General features: G+C 43.7%; 2 protein-coding genes across 4 annotated transcripts in view; one reads left to right on the top strand and one right to left on the bottom strand.

The window, feature by feature from the left end:
- The window catches only part of NRL (neural retina leucine zipper), a 26,935-nt gene extending 13,100 nt beyond the window's left edge, over positions 1 to 13,835 (bottom strand). Inside the window, exon 1 of the mRNA XM_069097902.1 lies at positions 12,310 to 13,835. Coding sequence (XP_068954003.1) covers positions 12,310 to 12,327 — 18 coding nt within the window. The 5' untranslated portion in view covers positions 12,328 to 13,835. The remainder of the gene's footprint in view (positions 1 to 12,309) is intronic.
- On the top strand, positions 11,740 to 22,896 carry PCK2 (phosphoenolpyruvate carboxykinase 2, mitochondrial). Of its 3 annotated transcripts, none has more exons than XM_069097901.1 (11): positions 11,740 to 11,807; positions 13,174 to 13,191; positions 16,257 to 16,502; positions 17,156 to 17,340; positions 17,419 to 17,622; positions 17,884 to 18,071; positions 18,461 to 18,623; positions 18,863 to 19,081; positions 20,773 to 20,910; positions 21,217 to 21,312; positions 21,620 to 22,896. In XM_069097901.1, the coding sequence occupies exons 1-11, from the start codon at positions 11,740 to 11,742 to the stop codon at positions 22,072 to 22,074; spliced, it is 1,980 nt and encodes a 659-aa protein (XP_068954002.1). In that variant the 3' UTR covers positions 22,075 to 22,896. The 3 variants fall into 3 exon arrangements, with proteins under 3 accessions (XP_068954002.1, XP_068954001.1, XP_068954000.1); XM_069097900.1 differs by lacking the exons at positions 11,740 to 11,807; positions 13,174 to 13,191 and adding exons at positions 11,886 to 12,097; positions 15,596 to 15,655; XM_069097899.1 differs by lacking the exons at positions 11,740 to 11,807; positions 13,174 to 13,191 and adding an exon at positions 11,886 to 12,097.
- The last annotated feature ends 194 nt before the right edge of the window (positions 22,897 to 23,090 follow it).

Below are 23,090 nucleotides of genomic sequence, written 5' to 3' on the forward strand. Positions count from 1 at the left end.
CTCAGTATGAGAATAGTTGAAGGGAATATAAATATATATATGTATACATACATATATATGTCTATATAGGAGGGTATATGGGTGTATGAATACATATGTGAGTGTGTGTATATATGTGTACAGATATACATAGACAGAGGGCACAGGATCAGTTGAATAGGAAGGGATGATACTTAAAAGGTGAAATTAAGAGGTGAGAGAGGAATATAATGAGAGGAGATGGGGAGAGACAGAATGGGGTAAATTATCTCATATAGAAGAGGCAAAGGAAAACTGTTACAATGGAGGGGAAGAACAGGAAGGCAAAAGGGAATGGGTCAACCTTACTCTCATTGAATTTGTGTTAGGGAGGGAGTGACATACACACTAAATAGGGTATCTCACCTTATAGGGGAGTAGGGGGGAAGGGGATGATGGAGGGGAGGGCAGGTTTGAGGGGAGGGTAGTTAGAAGCACACACTTTTGAAAAGGGACAGGGTCAAAGTAGAGAATAGAACAAGTCGGGGGGAGGGATAGGATGTAGGTAAATAAAGTCAGTCTTTCACAATATATCCACTATGGAAAGGTTTTGCATCGCTACATATGTACAACCTATATTGAATTGCTTATCTTCCCAGTAAGTGTGGGTGATGAGGGAGGAAGGGAAAGAATCTGGAATTCAAAGTTTTAAAATCAAATGTTTAAAATATATTATTATTATTAACATGAAACTGGGAAATAAGATATATAGACACTGGGGGATGGAGATCCATCTTGCCCTACCAGAAAGTTGAAGGGGGGATGGGGGAGGATATAGGAGAGAGAAGATTGGGGAAGAGGGTATACAGTGAGATCACCATTTTGGGGTGGTGGATAGAGGAAAGATGGGGAGAAAATTTGTAACTCAAAATCTTGTGGAAATGAATATGTAAACTTAAAAAATAAAAAATAAAATAAACTAGACTCCACCATACCCCTGTACCAGGTACCTTCTTCCCCAGCCCCACTCTTTGCCCTTCACTTTTCACCTTCCTTTTGCATGTTGTCCTACACCATTAGATTATAAGCTTCGTGAGGACTGGGACTTTTTCATAATTGTATCCCCAGCACTTAGCCAAGTGCCTAGCACCCAGTAGGCACTTAATAAATGTTCATTGACTGACTGGGGAAGCTAGGTGTCACAGTAGATAGCACACCACCCTCAAGTCAGGAGGACTTGAGTTCAAATCTAGCCTCAGACACTTACTAGCTGTGTGATCCTGGGCAAGTCACCTAACCCCAATTGCCTGGAAAAAAGAAAAAAGAAAACCTTGACTGACTTTCTAACCTCATGACAAAGGATAAGTGTCACTACCACCAACCTAGATGCTTGTTTTCCATTGAAGACCCACTTCCATTTTTTTTAAGAAACATGTTTCCTCTCTGACAACTCCACATTCCATTCCCAGTTATCCTCTCTAGGGATGATTGTATCTTCTCTTACACATACTCTACAACCACACTGTTCCTGAAGGAGGAATCAAAATACTCCTTGTTCCTCATCCTCACTTCCACACTCTTCCTTTTACCTTCTTCATGCAGCCAATGAATCAAAATTCCCCCAATCAAAATTATGATATAACATCTAAGTAATTCCCCCTTCTCCTCACAGAGCTCATCACTTGGCTCACCATCTTCCTCTCCTCTCCATCTGCTACCTTTATATTAGAGAAAGTTAGTATCTATGCAGGTCCTCTCTCAAGCTATTAAATCTCTTATTCCTTCAACTTCCTTAATTATCACAACCTTCTGCTTTAGTCCAGGCAGCTAGTTGGTGCAATGGACAGAGTACCAGGCTGGAGTCAGGAAGACTCTTCTTCCTGAGTTGAAATCTGGCCTCAGACACTTAATGTGTGACCTTGGGCAAGTCACTTAACCCTATTTGACTCAGTTTCCTCATCTGTAAAATGAGTTGGAGAAGGAAATGGCAAACCTCTCTGGTATCTTTGCCAAGAAAACCCAAAATGGGGTCATAAAGAGTTGGACACAACTGAACAACAACTTTTTTAGTTTTCCTTGAGCATATGTAAAGATAGTCACACACTTGATCTCATCATCACCTTCCTCAATTAGAAACTCTGACACAGACCTACCTGATCATAATCTCTAATCATTCTGCTTCTGCCTGTGTTTCATCTTCTTATGCCTGTTCTTCGCCCTCATAGAGATGTACATACTCTGCATCCCTCAGTACTTTCTCTGGCCCTTACCCTTGCTCTGAGTTCACTTTCCTCCCTCTCCAAGTTCAACCCAGTGGTTAACCATTTGAACTCTACACTGGCTTCTGCTCTCGAATGCCTTGCCCCTTTGCCTTATTGCTGCTACTTTCATGCCAAACCTCAGCCTTGTTTAATTCCACCATTCACTCCTCAGTTCCTACTCATAAGTTGAAGGAAGTATCACAACTGTGTTGACTGCGTACATTACAAATCTGTTATGAAACCTCAACTGGATCCTCACTGCAGCAAAGCAGTCTTTTCATTCCCAACTGATTTTCTTTCTTAGTCCCCACTGAAGCTACTCCTACCAACTCTTAAGCAATTTGTTAAGATAGCTTTTTATTACCTCAATAACTTGACAGTCATACTTCTTCCTTTCCTTTGCCTCATCAACAACTTTATGGTCACAGTCTACCTCTTTTCCCTTTTCCAATTAACCTTTTCAGAGGAAGAAATCAAAGCTATCAATAGTCATATGAAAAACTTCTCTAAATCACTAATAATTAGTGAAATGCAAATTAAAATAACCCTGAGGTGCTACCTCATACAGATCCGATTGGCTAACATAATATAAAAGGAAAATGACAAATGCTGGAGGGGATATGGGAAAACAGATACACTAATGCACTGTTGGTGGAGCTGTGTAGTCCAATCATTCTGGAAAGCAATTTGGAACTATGCCAAAAAAGCTATTAAAGGTGACCCAGAAATACTGCTACAAGATCTATACCCCAAAGACATCAAAGAAATAGAAAAAGGACTGATATGTCCAAAAACATTTATAGCAGCTCTTTCATTGTAGCAAAGAACTGGAAATTGAGGGGGTGCAATCTACTGTGGAATGGCTGAACGAATTATGATATACAATTGTGATAGAATATTTTTCTGCTGTAACAAATTATAAAGGGAATGGTTTCAGAAAAACCTATGTGAACTGATGCAAAGTGAAGTAAGCAAAACTATGAGAACAATCTACATAATAATCACAATATTAGAAAAATAATCTTTGAAAGACTTAGTAACTTTGATCAACACAATGATCCACCATAATTCCAAAGGACTCATAACAAAACAAGTCAATTAGATGGCACAGTGGATAGAGAGCCTAGGCCTGCAGTCAGGAAAGACTCATCTTCCTGAGTTCAAATCCAGACTCAGGCACTTACTGGCTGTGTGACCCTGGGCAAGTCACTTCACCCTGTTTACCTCAGTTTTCTCATATACAAAATAAGCTGAAAAAGGAAATGGCAAACCATTCCAGTACCTTTGCCAAGAAAACCCCAAATGGGGTCACAAAGAGATGGACACAACTGAAAAACAACTAAATAATAACAATAACAACACAATGAAACATGCAAGATAGTTATCTCCAGAGAGAGGACACATAGACTCAGACTGTAGATTGAAACATATTTTTTTTCTTTCTTGCTTAAAAAAAAACATGGCTAATGTAGAAATTGTTTTGTATGAATATACATATTTTAATGGGTTTTACTTTTCTTGCTTTCTTGATAATTAGGGAAAGGGGAAGGGAAGGGAGAGAATTTGAAACTAAAATAAAAAGAACAAAAAGTATCTGTGCTTAAAAAAAAACTAACCTTTCCATTGCTTCACCAATTTAATTTATCTATCAATTTACTTCACTTATCCTTTCTTACCTTCTCCTTCTCCTTTTGTCTTTCTCTTTGGACTCTTACTCTCTCTCATTCTGCTCCTTCTCCCACTTTCTCTCACTGAAGCTACAAGTACAGCTTCTCTAAGCCTTGGGGGCAGCTAGGTGGCACCTAGGGGAAACTAGGTGCCCCAGTAGCTAGCAGGAGTGGGGAACCTGCGGTCTCAAGGCCACATGTGGACTTCTAGGTCCTCAAGTGCAGTCCTTTGATTGAATCCAAACTTCACAGAATAAATCTCCTTAATAAAAGGATTTGTTCTGGGGCAGCTAGGTGGCACCCGCCCTGGAGTCAGGAGGACCTGAGTTCAAATCCAGCCTCAGACACTTAACACATACACAAAAAAACTAGCCCAAAACTTGGGCAAGTCACTTAACCCCAATTGCCCTACCTTCCTCCCCTCCAAAAAGCAAAAAGAATTTTTAAATTGAAAAAAAAAGTATTTGTTCTGTAAAACTCTAACTTAGAACACTGGCTCTGGAGTCAAGAGGACCTGAGTTCAAATATGACCTCAGATACTTACTATCCGAAAGACCCTAGGGAAGTCATTTAACCCCAATTGCCTCCTTCCCCCCACCAAAAAAGAAGAGAGGCTCATAATTTTCATCTAAAAATTAAAAAAAAAGGGGGAGTTAGACTCAACCTCCCTTCCAGCCCTAAAATTCTTTGACCCTTGGAAAGTAGGCTAGAATTGTGGGCCAAAGGGGTAGACAATAGTGAGACAATTCAAATCGATTCAAAAAATAAAAAATTAAATGTGTTATGCAAGGCACTATGCTAAACACTAGGTATACAAAAATTGTTGGGGTTTTTCTTTCCTGTCCACAAGGCGCTTACACTTTACTGTACACATAAAACATAGTCATAGCAAAAGAAATACAGAGGAATGTGAGGAGGGAGAACACAAGCCCAACCAGGGATATTAAGAAAAACTTCTGGTACGAAGTGGCATCTGAGAGGAGTAGAGCAAAGTTAAGGATTCTAAACACCAGAGGAGGGGAAGAAAGAGTTCTCCAGGCCTGAGATCATGGCCTGTGGGAGGGCAGCAAGGCAAGACATTGAATGCTATGTTCTGGAACTAAAAAGTAGACTTGTTTGGCTAGGACTATAGCATATGCAGGTTGGTAACGTGAAAAAAAAATCTAGAAAGATAGTTTGGAGGCAGATCATTGATTTGGTTTTTTACCCTGGAGCCAACAGTGAGCTGCAAAGGATTTGGGGGGTTGTGGGGCCAGGGGAGAATTATGACCCATGCTTTAGAAAGATTATTTAAGCAGCTGTGTGGAGGATGGGTTGGAGAAGAAAGAGACTGGAAGGAAGGAGATGAATTAGAAGGCTATTACAATAATCTCCCTGACAGGTGATAAGGACAGATACTGAAATACTGGCTGGGTGAGTGGACAGGAGAGGATGGAAATGAAAGATGTTGCAAAACTAGAATCTAAAAGACTTGTCAACAGGTTGGATATATTCTGTGAGGGAAAGCAGAGTCAAGGCTGTCCACCTGAGGGAAAGGAAGAAGGGTGGCACCCTCAACAGATGAGGGAAATTTAGAGAAAGGGCATGTTTTGGGGAAGAGGATAATAATGAGGTCTATATTAGGCATGTTAAGTTTGAGATTCCAATAAATAGTGGCTGGCATGTAGAGTCCATGGAAGCAAGTATACTTATCATAGAACACAAATGTGAGGATAATAATATTTGTTGTTCAGTTGGTTTTTAGTAGTGTCCAACTCTTTGTGATGCCATTTGAGGTTTTCTTGGCAAAGATATGAGTGGTTTACTATTTCCTTCTCCAGCTCATTTTACAGATGAGGAAACTGAGGTAAACAGGGTTAAGAGACTTGCCAAGGGTCACATAGCTAGAAAGTGCCTGAGGCCAGAGTTGAACTCTATGATGTCTTCCTGACTCCAAGCCCAGTGCTCTATCCCAGCCTCCCTAATAATAATACTTTGGTTTGTAAATAAAACTTTGATTTATATAAAAGATTAAGATTTTTGAAATGCTTTGTATTTCATTTAACGTAAAGTGAAGCTGGAAAGATAGGGATACTCCAAGTTGTAGAGGACCTTGAAATGCTAAGTGATTATAGCTGTCTATGAAATTTGAAGTAAGCTCAGAGTCAACAAAAGGGTTCTTCAGTCCCAGGTCCTAGATGCTGAAGTCAAACTGGGTCTGAGCCCAACTTTTAGCCACTCATCCTAGGTCAATAGTGAGGCAGACGCTCCAAAACTCCAAACTTCTTGCAGGCTGACCTGGCCCCAGCAGTGCAGAGCCCTAAAACTCTGAGATGTTAAGATGAGGGTCTGTTAGTCCAATAGCATCCTGCCCTCTGGTGGCCATTTTCCTCCAGCTATTTCATGCACCCTATATCCTGCCTAGCAGCTAGTGAGCAGGGACCAGGAAGAGGTTGAGACTAAAAAAATTAAGGAGTCAGTGTTTTGATTCTTTTTTTTCTTTACTCTACATGTTTGTTATAAAGAAGGTTTCTATTTTATAGTGGGAACAGAGTGACAGGAGAGGAAGAGATTGTGATAGAAAAAAGGAATATTAAAATAAGTTTTGTTGTTGTTTTTTAAGGGGTGGGAATAGAACGAGGCAAAGACCAGAAAAACCCAAAGTGCTGAAATGTAACTCCCCACTCTGCCTGAACCTCAGCCAGCCTACGAGAGGGACGTGACTAACGTTTGTAGAGAGTCAGGAACTGAGTTCACTAGAAGTTAAGCCGCATGAACTAAGTCTAGTTAATAATTCAATGAATCCATGAGCTCACTGATAGAAATATTGCTAATATCAAATATGATATTACCTATTACCTGCCACTCTCCTTAGTAATCCTCATAATGTCAGAATTCTAGTAATGTTCTTGCACTCCTACTCTTAAGATATTTACTCTGAACATGCCCTAAATCCCCACCCTGGAATTTCACCTTGTAAAGGAACCTAGTTTGAGCTGGATCTCAGCTTCTAATATCCTTGTCCTGTTCCTTGAGATTTGAGATCATGAAGGGTAAATTAACCAGAATGAGTGGGTTTCCCTTGCTAGGACTTCCAAGGGCAGCAGGTATCTCACAGGCCACGATTATCTAATGTGACCCACTTCTGCTTTTCTCCTAAAAGTATGAGGACCTTTTCCTGTGAGGCTACTGTTGGAACATCCCCATAAGGGGGCTGGTTTGCTACCCTATTATCTCGCTGCTCTGTTATTCTCCCCCAACTCATAAGTCTGATTTAATTCAGGACATGACATCACAATGTGAGTACTACCTTCTCTAATGCAAATCTCAGCTCATCTCTACCTCCTTGTCCTGTGTGACACTTATCCATATCCTTTTATAAATCCTGGAGATAATCTACCCAGTGTATTCAAAGGATTTCTCTATTGACATTCCATATTTACTTCCCTACTTGATAAAAGGTCAAAAGATATAAACAGGCAGCTTTCAAAATAAGAAATCCAAGCTATCAATAGCCTTATGAAAAAACGTTCCAAATAAATAATAATTAGAAAGATACAAATTAAAATGACTCTGAGGTTCTGCTTCATGCCCATCAGATTGGCAAATCTGACAAAAGGAGGAAATGACAATTTTTGTAGCGCCTTTGGGAAAACAGTTTTATTAGTGTCCTGTTGGTGGAGCTATGAATTGATCTAGTAGCACTAGACATCCTGGAAAACAAGTTGGAACTAACCATGCCTCCAGTTACTAATTGATGCATACTGTGACCCATGAACACTACTATCAGGTCCACACCCCCAAGGAGGTGAAAGAAAGAAGAAAAAGATCCATATATACAAAAATGTGTCTAGCATCTCTTTTTGTGGCAGCAAAGAACTGGAAACTAAGGGAGTGGAAATGAACTGGGCAATGGCTGAATAAATTATGGTATATGAATGTAATGGAAAACGGTTGTGCCAAAAAAAATTATAAAAGGGACCGTTTCAAAGAAACCTGGAGTGAAGCAAGTAAAATTGGAAGACCAATGTATACAATAATAAGAACAATATAAAGAAAAGCAACTTTAAAAGACTTGGGAACTCTTATGGTTTAATGACAAACCAAGATTCCAAAGGATTTGTTGTTTGTCCTTCATTCTTGAAGGGGACTATGATGTCAGGAAGGTGATGCCATGACTTGAAAGTGAATTGGATTTAAGTGAGGGAGGGCTGAGCAAAGTCATCAGCCTTACTTTCTCATCCAGAGCCATTTGGGTTTAATGGCCAGATATGGAGCAGGACAACTGGAGATGGCCCAGGATGCAGTGGGGGACCCTGGCCTTTTCAAGCTAAGGTCTTTAACAGGTCTCAGATTGACTGAAGTGACACCCACTCAGTTAGAGGACTAACAGTAAAGCATACTACTCATGACCTGATAGAAAACTGATGGACGCAAGATGCAGAATTAGACATGTATTTCTTGACATGGCTAATTCACAAATTTGGTGGGTCTTTTTTTAAGTTATGCATATTTGTTACAAGGGTCTGGGTTTTCCCTTATTTTCTTTTCAATGCTTGGGGAGACAGTAAAGACAGAAAATAAAACATAATTGGAAATAAAAAAATTGCTAAAAAAAAAAAAAATTTCCTTGTTACCAGCACAGCACTCACACTGTTGGTTTCTTAACCCATATTTTCTTTTTTTTTTTTTTTAAGCAATCGGGGTTAAGTAACTTGCTCAAGGTTACACGGCCAGTTATTTCTCGGTGTGGTGCTGAGTATCTGAGCCCGGATTTAATCCAGGTCATCCTGACACTGGAACTGGTGCTCTTACTCACTGAGCCACCTGGCCACCCCTAAGCAATTGGGGTTAAGTAACTTGCTCAAGGTTACATGGCCAGGTGTTTCTGGGTGGGTGCTAAGTGTCTGAGCCCGGGATTCGATCTCCAGGTCTTCTCCACACTGGAGCCAGTGCTCTTACTCGCTGTGCTACCTGGCCGCCCCTTACCCCATATTTTCCCCCCAGGACCAATTCCCCTTCATTTCTGATGACATATCTTCTATCTAAATGAAATTATGAAAGACATATCTTGTTGGCAAGTGTTTGGTAATATGTTATAGACTCCTTATTCCTACCATGCACCACTTCATTGTGCTTTGGAAGTCTCATTCTTCAGACTTTGATTCTTCTTTGGAGATAATCAAGAATGACATAATAATAATGGAATAATATGTAAATTATTGGAGAATCCTGGATATTAGTGATAATAACAAATTACTTTTTTGATGTTTTATCCCTACAAAGTATTTTACATATAGGATTTGATGCTCACAACAACTTTGTGAGTTACAAGCTACAAATACTACCACCCTAAATTTACAGAAAATGAAACTGAGGTCCCCAAAGTTTAAGTGTCTTACCCTTGGTCTTATAGCTAGTAGAGAGGCAGGAATCTAATCCAGTCTCTTCTAAAGCTAAGCCCAACTCTCTAGCTGCTACAACTCAATTTGATTAGCATTTATTAAATGCCTACTAAGTGCCAGACACTGTGATAGAAAAATTCAAAATCACAACAGCCCTTACCCTTGAGGATCTCACATTCTATTAAGAAAAATATCACATATCCAGAGCAGTATGTGTGTATTTATATGTGTATATACATATGTGTCTTATAGACACACACACCCCAAAATAAAAGTGAATTAAGCCCCGTCCTCAAGGTACTAACATTTTATCAGACAACCTACACACACGTGCATGCATGCACATACATATGTATTTGCACATACACACATGTAGACACAAACAAAACTGAAAAAAGTGATTAGGGGAGGGAGGGTACTAGCAGCAGCTAGATAGATAAGGAAATTTTCATGTAGAAGGTGACTTTTGAGCAGAGTAGTATGAAACGAGGGGTTCTAAGAGGCAGTGGTGAGAAGGGAGTACATTACAGGTATGGGGATTGGCCAGTGCAAAAACCTAGTTATTGGAAATGGATTAATGTGAATGAGACATGATGAGGCAGGTTGCCTGAAAGGAGTAGTATCTTATAAGGATGGAAAGATAAATTGGGGTCCAGTAGGAGAAATGTCCAAGAGGAGTTTGTTTTTAATTCAAGAGGTAATAGGGACCCATTTGATTTTATGGAGCAGGAAAGATGAGACTTCTGTTTGGGAGAATCATTTTGGCAGCTGTGTGAATTGGAATGGAGAGAGACTTGACAACAGGAAGTTAATTAAGGGGGCTATAATCCAGGCAACGGACAGCTAGGTGACAGAATAGATAGACTGTTGGGTCTGGAGTCAGGAAAACTCATCTTCCTGAGTTCAAATCTGGCCTCAGATACTTACTGTGTGACCCTGGGCAAGTCACTTAATCCTGTTTGTCTGTCTGTAAAATGAGCTGGAAAAGGAAATGGCAAACTACTCCAGTATCTTCACACACACACACACACACACAAATGGGGCGACAAAGAGTGGGACACACTGAAACGACTCAGCAACAACAATTCAGTCAATAGGTGACAAGGGCCTGAACTAGGGTAGGAGCTGTGTGAGAAGGTGGTAGAGAAAATGGAACAAACGTGAGGGATTTTGTAAAAGAAGAAATGACAAGATTTGTTAATCATTCTATATAACTGGTAAACATTCAAGAAAGTCACTAAAGTTATAAATGCAGGCCACTAGAAGGATGGTGGTATCCTTGAAGGAAAAGGGAAAACTTGGGAGAGGGGTGAGTTTTGGGAGAAAGATAACTCTTCTCTCTTCAACTTGTTGAATTTGAGATGACTCTAGTTTGAAATGCCCAACAGGCAGTGGAACTGGAGCTCAGGAGAGAGACAAAGGCTGAATGTGTAGACACTGGGTTTATCGACATAAAGATGATAATTAAATCTAAGAGAGTTGATACATTCACCAAGTGGTGAATAAAAGTTGATATGTTCAACAAGTGGAGAATAAAGAGAAAACAGAGAGGACTCAGAACAGAGTTTTGCCTGAGTATGGGTGATGAATGATATGGTAAAGGAGGTTGAAGGGAGCAAGTCAAATAAATATGAGAAGAACCAAGGAGAGAAGTATAAGATCCCAGGAGAGAATATTTACAAAGTATGTTCAAAGTAATTTCTTGGGAGGAGGGAATCTGCAACTGAGGGGATCTAGACAGGTTCTCAATAGGAGTTGGCCTTGAGCATACCTTTGAAAGGCAGCTAGAGTCTCCAAAAGGCCATGAGGGGAAAGCTCTGCCCAAGCCTGTTCAAAGACACAGAGACGGGAGACCAAAGGGGGTCTAGCAAATAGGTCATTTTTGCCTGGAATGTAGAGTTGTGTGGAGGCCTATAACGTGCAATAATCCCCGTAAGGCAGGTGACTAGGAGTCAGATTGTGAAGGGTTTTAAAAGTCGAATGGAAGTAAGTACTAGGACCCTGACAACCTTAGCAGCCTGAGGTTCAAGGGGTCGGGTCTCCTAGGGAAAATGACGTGGTGTGTAGCAAAGAACACTAGATCTGAAGTCAAAGAACTTGAGTCGGATCCCTAGCCTCCGTTCCAAAAAAAACAAAAAAAAAAAAAAAAAAAAAAAAACCTATGTTACCTTGGCCAAATACTGAACCCTCTGTGCCTCAGTTTCCTCAACTGTAATGTAAAGGACGTTGGACAAAATAAATCCTAAGGGCTGCTTTCAGCTCTGAATCTTGCTGAGGCGGTTTCTGGGAGTCTCCCTGGGGACCCGGACACATTCATTTTCGGAGACTTCTCCCAACCATCTAATAGAGTGTCTTTGGTCGCTGTCTACCAGGAGCAAGAGGTCCCCTGAGTTACATCATGTCCACAGAGGAGTGGCCTGTCAGGGGGTGGGTCCAGGCCGAGCAGCCGGAGCTGGGGCCGGCCATCCAATGGGAAAGATGCGAGCCTGGGAGCGATGGGGACGCCCCGGCCAGAGGAGCGCTGCGGGAGGTGGAGGGTGGACCTAAGGGGATGAAGCTGGGTGGCGGGGTCTGGGTGACAGCCAGGTAACGGGGTGGAAGGGTTCCCACTGTCCCTCCCAGGTTCCGTCCCCAGCCCCGCCTTCCCCGTCTCCTTCTTAAGCAGCGCCCGCCCTAGCCCCGGCTCCCGCCACTGCTGGACGCCGTCAGTCGCCTCCCCTGTGCCCCCCGCCCCCTCCATCTCTGCTCCCCGGCTCGAGCCCCAACTTCGTGTTCTGCGTGCGCTCCGGTCAGGTCCCATGGCGTCTCTGTATCGCCCCTGTCTGCGGTGAGTGAAGCGTAGCCCGGGGCCGCCACCTCCCCTTCCCTACCTCATTCCCACCCCCGGCCTCTCTCTGTCCTCAGACTTGAGCCTCTTCTCTGCAACGCACCCCAACACACGCATACGCACCCACACGCGCGCGCACACACATGCACCCCTTGCCTGGGTGCCTGGACACCTCATTCCGCCCTCGGTTCCCCCGCCCCCCACTCCTTTACCCCGAGCTGTTTGTGCATCACTGTCCCAGGGCCTCTTGTCCCTCTTCTCTCTACCCTTTGGTCAGTCTGTCTTCCTCTTGCTGGCCACCACGTCCCATTCAGTGAATTTCCTTTCCCCTACTTCCCCTGTCTGACATGCTGGTTTTTTCCTCCCTTGCTGGGGAGCTTTGCTCTAACTTCCTTCCTTTCCTCCCCATGCTCTTCACGTGTTCGCTTCTTCTCACCCACTTAGGTTTAGCACTTTTAGAAGCTTGGAAGGAAGGGTCCCTAGGCAAGTTGTGAGGGATGGCAAGGGAGATGGACTTAATTAGAGTGGGAGTCCTGGAGATGAAAGGGGAAGATAGTAAGAAAACTCATGTGGAGGTGAGGGGCTGAGCTTCTTTGAAGGAGGTAAAAGGTAAACATCCATTCCCCCAGATTCCCTAGGAACAGAACCTGGCAAGAAGCCCAGCATAACCGTAGGGACCTCTGGGAGCAGGGTAAGGAAAGCAAGGGTGAAGTGGAGGAGGGGAGGAAGTACCATTGCATTTCTGTGGCCTGCTTCCTCCCCTTCCTAGTTCTGGGCCTTTAGCCCAAGCAGATCTCTTTTCAATTTAGTTTATTTCAACAGTGTTTAGGAAAACTCCCAGACTTCTACCCAGAAAGATATGTTCCAAAGAGGGTAGCACAAGTCTGGAGGGCTATAGAGTTCCTCCCTATCTTATCCCTGAGCATCTCTAAGTTTGATCCAGTTTTTACAGCACTGGTCAACTTGCCTCCTCACCCCAGCCTGATCTTACCTCTCAAGCCATTTCAGAGAGGAGGGGAAGGGGGACCAGGAGAACAGGTGCTTTCCTGGAATCTATTTGTCATCTGTCTCCAAAGGGTCACTATAACCTCCAGGTAGCATTTCCAGAAGCCCTCTAAAGCAGTGCCTCTCCCAGACAGATAAAGGGGGAGGAAGCTGATTCACATGAGCTAGTTATGTGTGTTTGGAGGTTCTGGTGGGTGACTCCCTTCTAGGTCTGGGGGAGGAGGACTGCTCCATTCTCTTGGCCTTTGTTCTCTCAGGGTTGCCCCACCCTGGGCTCAGGCCAATCAGAGCAACTCCCTCTTCCCTTTCTCCCCAACCTCTACCCCATCCCCCAGAATCTGGAAGGGCCGGGTCAGGGCAAGAGGTGGTGTCTGTCAACACAGGGCTGAGGCACCAGCTCTCAGCCCAGTCTGCCTTGTACATAGTTCTTTCAAGTCTGCCAGATGGCAGAAGTTCTTTCCTTGTTGAAGCTAGTAGCAGTGACTAGAATGGCCAATGTGGTCATCCCATTGCAGGGACAGTGTAGAGGACAGCCTCCAGTTTGTCACCAACATTTTATTGAGGTGCTGAGAGCCATTCTAGAAATACTAGAAAATTCTGTCTCTACTGGCAGAAGTTACATAAAATTTAGTTTTGAAAGCAGAATATAGGTGCATGAAAAAATATAACATTTACAAAGAAACAAACACAGTAATATTAGATAAATTAGCGACATAAGGATGGCATCATAAGTACATTCTAGTAAAGTTGTCAAGCAGCCTAGATCAAACTTATAGGCCAGTGGTATGTTGTAAAGGCAGCTAGGTGAGGCAGTGGTATTGTGCTGGAGCTGGAATCAGAAGTGTTGATGACAAGTTGTTTTAGTTGTATCCACCTCACTGTAACCCCATTTGGGGTTTTCTTGGCAAAGATACTGGAGTGGTTTGCCCTTTCCATTTCTAGCTCATTTTACGGTGAGGAAACTGAGGCAAACAGGGTTAAATGACTTTGCTTAGGGTCATACCAATGCTATTTATATATCACCAAGCAGATATCACTCATTCTTTCAACAAATATGTATTAAACCTATACTATTACATTCAAGACATTGTAACATGCACTGGGGAATACAGATAAAAGTTACAGTCTCCTCCCTCAGTGTGCTGAAGTGATAGGGTACAGTCACAGATAAGTATGAGGTAGAGTGTAATGGGGACAGGAAGAGATACAGAACAAGTGATCTAGGAAAAGGTGAAGAGGGAGAGACCCCTTTCATCTGGGGGGGGGGGGACTCTGAAGGAAGAGAAGGACTCTGAAAGGTAGAAACAAGTAAGAAGTATATTCCCACCATGTGGGACCACCTAGGCAAAAATCCAGGGGGAAGTGTGGAAATGTCATTGGGAGATGGCAGGACAATTGCAGATAACAGCTAGTAATTTGCTGGTCTTTGACATGAAGAATGTGATGGACATCAATGTGAAATAAGGCTAAAAACATAGGGTGGAGTCTTATGAGGGGGGTGAAGTGGGGAGGACTCGGTGCCAGTTTAAGGAGTTTATTTTTGCTAATGTAGGCAATGGTTCAGACTTATGTGCCAGGAAGACAAGTCTCTGACACAAACTGGTTGTGTGGCTACGAGCTAGTCTCTTAACCCTCTCAGTGTCTCATCTCTGGGACTACAGGGTGTCCCTAAAGTATGGACAAATTGGAAATCTCATTAACTATGCATATTTTCAAGAAATGAAATAAATGAAATTTTCAACAACATTTTATTTAATTAGCATAAATGAGATTTCATAGGAAGACATAGGAGACACATAGGAAATCTCATTAAATTAACTAAATTATATTAATCTCATTAATATGGAAAATGGTCCCCAATAGCTAATGAAAGCTTTTATTCCATATGAAATTGTCATAGCTAAAATTTATGCTAACTAAATAAAATGTTGTTGAAAATTTCATTCATTTCATTTCTTGAAAATATGCATAGTTAATGAGATTTTCTATGTGTCCAGATTTTAGGGACACTGTGTATATATAAATTACAAAGAAGGTATAGATCTTCATGGGTAAACAGAGTTCTTCATCAAGGAATTTCTCTGTACCAGTGAAACTGCAAGTCTAGGCCCAAGCCTAGGCAAGAGGGAAGTTCTAGAGGTTTTTGAGTAGAGACATGAGGGAGTGACATGGTCAGACCCATGTATTAGTTTTGGCAGTGAGGTATAGCATGGACTAGAGATGGGGAGGGGAGAGAAACTGGAGTTAGGGAGACCAATAAGAAGGCTCTTAGAATAGCAAAGACAAGGGTCTATTTAGGGCAGTGATTGGAGGGAAGGAAGGCGACATGTTCTTAAATATTCTCCTACAACCAAAGCTGCCCAAACAACAAATATACTCAGATGCTCACATGACTATTCTCACATGATACTTACACATGACTCCCTTTTTACCCAATAGATTATCCCTATGTGTTCCCAATCCCATTAAAAAATGAATTTATTACATGTTTAGGATATGAAGATGAACCACATACCAGCCACTCCCCAACCTCAGGGAGCTTACAATATAATGGTAAGAGTTTAGATATGCATAGTATTTCAGATGTTATATGACACTTTCATGTGTCATGTCATTTACTTTTTTTTGGACATGTAATTTCACTGGCTTGAGCAACTTTTCTCTCCCAATGAGGATGGGCAGCTGAGTTACCTGGGTGGGGAAGAAGTTAAGGGACTTGCCCAGAGTCATGTGACCAGTATGTTTCAAAGGTCTTCCTGCCTCCAGTGACTATCCACTAAGCTACACTCCTTCTCATCTTATTTGATTCCTACAACAATGCTATGTCCATTTTATAGCTAAAGGAACTGAGGTTCAGAAAGATTTAGTGATTTGTCCAACATCACAAAGTTAGTAAATGGAAGAACTGAGACTCAAACCCAGTCTTTTGACTTGTGATGAAGGTGAAAATCCAGGGCTGATTTCATTGTAGCATACAACTCCCACACAGCCTACTTAAACCCATGCCAACTCACCCTCTGGGTATCATAAATACTCTTGGTAGTCGAACATGTACAGATATGCGCCAATTATACTCTTGTGCGCTTATTTCCCACCCCCCATCTCCCACCACAGTGTTCACCCTGATCATCACTATCCTTCCCCTCTCTCCTAGGCTGGGTTGGCATGGTTTAAACCCCTGGGGTTATGCCCCAAATCGTAGTAACCATGCATTTCGGATAATCAGTGGAGATTTGGGTCAGCTTCCAGCTAAAGTGAGGGACTTTGTGGAACGAAGTGCTCGTCTGTGCCAGCCAGAAGGCATCCACATCTGTAATGGCAGTGAGGCAGAGAACGATGCCATATTGGCCCAACTAGAACGTGAAGGTCTTGTCCGAAAACTCTCTAAATATGACAACTGGTGAGTCTGATGGTAAAGGATAGACTAGAGGCTAGACCTCTGAGGTGTTAAGACAAACCAATCTGGGTACATAAAGGCAAAGACTAACCACAGGTCTTTCTTAGCTGAACCAACCCAATGAGAACTAACAGATGGGGAATCCTGGGAAGAAAGAATCATGGGCTGGAGAAATATCTTCATTTTTATATTTAAATAAAGAATATGCAGTTTAAGTTCTAGATGACCAACTTGGGCACTTTGTGCTTAGGGCAGAGACAACCACAGTAACATGGAAAACTAAACCAAAGATTGGTGATGGTCCAAACTGGATCAGGGGTTCTTAACCTGGGGTCTACGAACCTGATAGATTTCAGGGGGTCTGTGAACTTGGATGGGGAAGATTTACATATCCATTTCAAAGAAAATGGTTTCTTTTGTAATCTTATATATTTTATACATGTGAAAAGATTATACTGAGGAAGATTATACACTAGATTTCCAGAGGGAGATCTAAGACACGCTAAGATCCTATGGGAGGAAGAAAAACAGAGTCTAGGGATAGAACTGACACATGCTGTAGAACCTGAATAAATGGGAGAAGGAAAGGGATGCTTTGGGACTGTCTGACTCCCAGGCACTGAGTGACCACTCTTTTCCTGGTACCTCCTTCCCAGCTGGCTGGCTCGAACTGATCCCAAAGATGTGGCCCGAGTAGAAAGCAAGACAGTGATTGTAACAGAGTCTCAGAGGGACACAGTGCCCATACCAGCTGATGGAGCCCATGGACAACTGGGCAACTGGATGTCACCAGCCCAGTTTCAGAAAGCTCTGGATGAGAGGTTTCCTGGCTGCATGCGGGGTAACTCTGGGCAAGGGACACAGTAGGAAGATGAGGAACATTGCAGCCAGGATCTTTGACCCAGCTTTCTTTCCCTAGGCCGCACCATGTATGTACTTCCATTCAGCATGGGCCCCATTGGGTCCCCCCTATCTCGTGTGGGTATTCAACTCACTGATTCCCCTTATGTGGTAGCCAGTATGCGCATCATGACCCGACTTGGGAAACCTGTGCTTCAGGCCTTAGGGGATAACGACTTCGTCAAGTGTCTACATTCTGTGGGCCAACCTTTGCCCCTGGAAGGTGAGAATCAAGACCTAGGAATTCCCTACGCCTCCCCATCCTGAAAGAAAAAAAGACCCTAAGATACTATCTGTTGAAAGAGGAAACTGAAATTCTGTCCCAAATTGGAGAGACTGTCCCCACCCCACCTTTCTGAGAACCTCCCACTTAAGTACCACTTCTGCCCAAGAGGAGAGTATACCCCTCAAGGATGCCACCTATGCCCAAACCCCTTGAAGCTTTATATCCTTGCTAGATGCCCCCATAAACCATTGTTTCCAGGGGATCTGGTGAACCAGTGGCCGTGCAACCCTGAGAAAACCCTGATTGGTCATGTGCCTGACCAGCGGGAGATCATCTCCTTTGGCAGCGGCTATGGTGGCAATTCCCTGCTGGGCAAGAAGTGCTTCGCCCTTCGCATCGCTTCCCGGCTCGCCAGAGATGAGGGCTGGCTAGCTGAGCACATGCTGGTGAGGGAGGGCACAGGGATGAGGAGGGCTGGCTGCTGAGCACATGCTGGTGAGGGAGGGCACAGGGATGAGGAGAGCTGGCTTCTGGGGGGAGGGGGGAGGAGAAAGTACTATCCCAGCCAAAGCTACCTCCCACCCCCTTCTCATTGGTTATACTGCCTTGTTGAGCTCCTGGCTGCTCTCAGACCAGGTTTCCCTGCCTACCCAGAATCCGGGTGGCAGGGAGGGCAGATATTCAATGAAAAAACTCTCTTCTTCCCTGTTAACTCCTAAGCAACCACTGCTTCTCAGTTCTACAAACAGCAAGGCACAGATCCCCTTCTTGCTTCTGCAGAACTTCTTAACATATAGGTAGTGTGCCTATGAATATTTCTTCTGTTCCCCTTCAGATCCTGGGCATCACTAATCCTGCTGGGAAGAAACGATATGTATCAGCTGCCTTCCCTAGTGCCTGTGGCAAGACTAACCTTGCCATGATGCAGCCCACACTGCCTGGCTGGAAAGTGGAATGTGTAGGTGATGACATTGCCTGGATGAAGTTTGACAGTGATGGTAAGAAGCCATACACACACACATACACACACACGGATCACCCCTGCCCTACATACAGCACGAAGCCCAACATTGCTCCAGAGATTCAAGAGCCCTCTCCTGCAGTTATGTTTGGCTTTGGGCCAAGGAGGGAGGCAGGGTGTAGCACTCCAAACTTCCTTCCCTTGTCTCATCTCCCAACTTTTCTCTCTCCACCCTTCTCACTTTCTACCTACCCTCCTCAATCCCTTCTTCCCCAGGCCGCCTTCGAGCTATCAACCCTGAAAATGGCTTTTTTGGTGTGGCACCTGGAACTTCTGCAAAGACAAATCCCAATGCTATGGCCACAATCCAAAGCAATACACTCTTCACCAATGTGGCTGAGACTAGTGATGGTGGCATATTCTGGGAAGGCATTGACCAGACCCTCCCACCCGGTGTCACCGTCACTTCCTGGTTGGGCAAGGCCTGGAAACCAGGTAAGTGAAGAGGACCAAGTCAAAGGGCAGAGGTTCAGGATAAGTTCTCAGTGAATGGAGGGGAATGTTTCTCTGACCTACTGCAACCCCTACTTTGTTGTTGTTCAGTCGTTTCAGTCACGGTCAACTCTTCATGACCCTATGTGGGGTTTTCTTGACAAAGATACCAGAGTATTTTGTCATTTCCTTCTTCAGCTCATTTTACAGATGAGGAAACTGAGGCAAACAGAGATAAGTGGCTTGCCCTGGGTCACACAACTAGTCAGTGTTTGAGGCTGGATTCAAACTCTTGAAGATAAATCTTCCTGACTCCAAGCCTGGGCACTCTATCCACTGTACCACCTAGCTGCCCTAACCCCCACTAGATACCTGAAATTCCAGCCTCCTATAATACCACAGTATTACAAAAGTCTTTTCTTCCAGAACTCCTAAATTCTGACCCTCCCCAATAGTCCCTGCAACCCAGCAAGAACTTTTTCTTTCTTATTCCTTGAGGTCTACTTATGGGAGGAAGGAACATTCATCTTACTTGGCCCTCAGCTGCTTTTTCTGCAGCCTAAACCTGGCATCATCCTTCATTGTATAAATACTGTTATTAAGCTCACTTCTCTTCACCTTCCCTCACCTTTTTCCTCAGGCTAAGTAATCTCATGTCCCTTAGTATTTCCCCATAAACCAGTTTTTCAACCCTTGCATCATCTTTGGGTCCTTCTTCTGGTGCCTCCCTTAGCTTTCTCTGCCTTTCCAAAGAAGTACAGAACTCTTGTGTGAATCAGAGCAGGGAGGAACATAATGGAAGGATGGTCTCCTTGTGGTTCCTACAGCCTGTATTCATACTTTCGGAGTCCATTATCACAATCACCCTCCTCTATATAATCACACTTCATCTTCTCAAAGACCATTATTAAGCTCCATACCACACTCCCAACCCTTCCCATTCAATGGAAGAAACCCAGAAAATTAAATCTTTCCCACAGGTCAGTTTCCCAAACCTTTCATCATATTTGGATCCAGCAGTATAACTAAGGATTCTCATGACTAATGCCAGTTCCCAAGTATATACTCTATAGCAGGGTACATAGATGAGTGGATAGGAGAGGGTGAGCAGTCAGAATCAGAGGAGATAATGTTGGCCAAGTGTCTTCCAACCCAGAAATCTGGCCTGTAACTCCCAAGTTAGAAGAAGCAATGTTCTATACTCATTAAAGATTTAGGAGGTTTCCCCTTGGAGCATCTCCCCACCTCTAGTCCCAACACATTTTTCTGAAGTGTGCCTAACTGCTATTGTACTATCTGTATATTGTCAATTTAGTTCAACAAGCTAAGAACTAACTCCCATAAACCCAGTCAGGGTTTGAGCAGAGAACATCAAAAAAATCTCCTAATATCACATCAGGAATAAACTTCTACTAACTCTAACCCAAGTAATTTACAAGGGGGACTGTCACATCACAAGCCCCATATCCTTGATGGATTCCAGGTATTCTCACATTTCTTTATCTGCAAACAGTAAGCCCTAGTATCAAAGAAGAAGGAACATTCTCTTCGTGGGGAGTGAGATTGACTCCAGAGTCGGGGAAGGAGCCTACTACCCTGTTCTGGGTTTCAGGAAGACTACCCAAAGAGTTATGGACAAAGAGCAGGTATATATAGGGTTGGGTTCAAAGTAAAAGTGTCTGTCTTGGTGTCAGGTGACAAGGAGCCCTGTGCACATCCCAACTCACGATTCTGTGTCCCGGCCCGCCAGTGCCCTATCATGGACCCTGCATGGGAGGCCTCTGAGGGTGTACCCATTGATGCCATCATCTTTGGAGGACGACGACCCAAAGGTATAGTCTGTGCAGGCCCAGAGTATTGAAAATCTGCCTTCTGTCCCAGTGATCTGGTTCTATATTGCGAACTTTTCCCCTTCCTGTATATAGGAGTTGGGCTCCTTTAGCCAAGATTCTCAATTGATGAAACCCTTCTTCAGAGTTCTCATCTCCCCTACCTTAGGGATATCAGATTAGAGACTGAGAGGGAGACAGTGGGTCCAAGTTGATCCACAGAGCACTGGAAGGAACATGTTAGACAGAGGGGATCAGTTGAGGGCTAAGAAAAAGGCTATCTGTAATCCTGCTTAATTGGCTTCCCAGGAGTACCCCTAGTATATGAAGCCTTCAACTGGCGCCATGGTGTCTTTGTGGGCAGCGCCATGCGCTCTGAGTCCACTGCTGCAGCAGAACACAAAGGTGAGTCCCACTGCCCATCGCTAATGCCACATCCCCTTTCCTAGTCTTGCCTCCTTAGGCAGATCCCAATCACTGACCATTCCTTAGGCCTCCTCAAGCCCCTCCTTATCTCCTGACACTGTCTACCTTCTTCACATCAAACCCCACAGACCCCATGGGAAAACTGTCATCATTCAACTCTTTCATCAGGCACTGAGGGAATTCCAATATCGCATCTATTATATATCTCCCTTAATCCTGATTCAGAGATACCCCCTTCTCCATTCCAGCAAGGAAGATAACTTGTCACTCTACTCCACTTTCCTAGGGAAGACCATTATGCATGATCCATTTGCCATGCGGCCCTTCTTTGGCTACAACTTTGGGCGCTATTTGGAGCACTGGCTGAGCATGGAGGGGTGGCAGGGAGTCCAGCTTCCCCGGATCTTCCATGTCAACTGGTTCCGGCGCGATGCAGCAGGCCGATTCCTATGGCCAGGCTTTGGGGAGAATTCTCGTGTGTTGGACTGGATCTGTCGAAGGCTGGAGGGCGAGGACAGTGCCCAAAAGACACCAGTGGGGCTAGTGCCAAAGGAAGGGGCACTGAATCTGAGTGGTTTGGGGTCTGTGGACTTTTCTGAGCTGTTTTCATTGCCTAAAGAGTTCTGGGAGCAGGAGGTCCGTGAAGTACAAAGCTACCTGAGGGAACAGGTCAACCAGGACCTGCCCCGGGAGGTATTGGCTGAGTTAGAGGCATTGGAAGGGAGAATACGAAAAATGTAATCTGGGAACCCCGGGGAAGAGATACATACACAGAGCAAGAGAGGTTGTACTAGTTATCTCCTTTCAGCAGGAGAACTATAGAGTTGGGAAAAAATAAGAGCAATTTTGATTTGACTAACACTTTTTATAGAGGCCAAAACCAGGATGTGGTTGTTATACACACTGTCTTAAGCTGTTGTTTCAACAGTAATTATCATTTATTTTGCATAAAATTTGTATCACTTTCACACTTAGATATTATTCACTATTTCCAACATTCTTCTGCCAGTTCTATGATCTTCTTCCCCCCAACCCCTCAATCTACCACCATCAAAATCTTTGCTGATTCAGCCTGAAAAAAGTTCCCATGAATCATGTCTAGTACTGCACACTGCTACTGGGGAACTTAAGGGGAAGGAGGGGAGGGAGCAGCGTGCAACCTTCGTTCTCCTAACACAGAAGGTATACAACAAGAGAGAGCTGGATTTGGAGTTAGGAGAACCAGGTTTGAAACCCTCCTCTGCGATTTACTATCTGTATGACCACAAACATGGCCCTTAAGTTCTCTGGGCATCACTTTCCTCATCAGTAAAATGGCCGACTTGGGCTTTGTGACTTCCAAGGCCTCTTTCAACTCTAAATCTATGATCCTGAGTCATAGAACTCACAGTCAGTCCCAAAGGTGACAATATAAAGGAAGTCCTAGTATTTTTTCCTCTCTTGCTGACCTTCCTCCCCTATGCCCCACCTTTTTCTCCAACTTTCAACCTCAAACTCTTCTCTATCTCAAGCCAGAAAAGGTCTTTGGAACCTCACAGCCAATAAAGTCCTGTCCCCCTTGCAGTGAGCCTGTCCTTTCCCATGCATGGCCTGTGGAGAATGCCTAAAGGTGGTGGAAAGAGTGCTAGATTTGGAGTCATGAGACCTGGATTCAAATCATGGCTCCAACACTAGCACGTGTCACGCCCTCTCTGGGCCTCACTTTTCTTGGCTCAGAAGCAACGGGGCTGGACAAATGAACCAATAAGGTCTCCTCA

This window comes from Petaurus breviceps, unplaced genomic scaffold, assembly GCF_028583685.1.
Source record: "Petaurus breviceps papuanus isolate PSGF00001 unplaced genomic scaffold, PetGlider_PUasm1.0 37, whole genome shotgun sequence".
NCBI lineage: Eukaryota > Metazoa > Chordata > Mammalia > Diprotodontia > Petauridae > Petaurus > Petaurus breviceps.

Excerpts from the sequence above, each read along its gene's own strand:
- PCK2 (XM_069097901.1), top strand. The coding sequence starts at position 11,740 with ATGGGAAAGATGCGAGCCTGGGAGCGATGGGGACGCCCCGGCCAGAGG. Across the intron at positions 17,341-17,418 it reads GTTTCCTGGCTGCATGCGGG|GCCGCACCATGTATGTACTT; the intron begins GTAACTCTGGGC and ends TTCTTTCCCTAG. Across the intron at positions 19,082-20,772 it reads GGGCAAGGCCTGGAAACCAG|GTGACAAGGAGCCCTGTGCA; the intron begins GTAAGTGAAGAG and ends TCTTGGTGTCAG.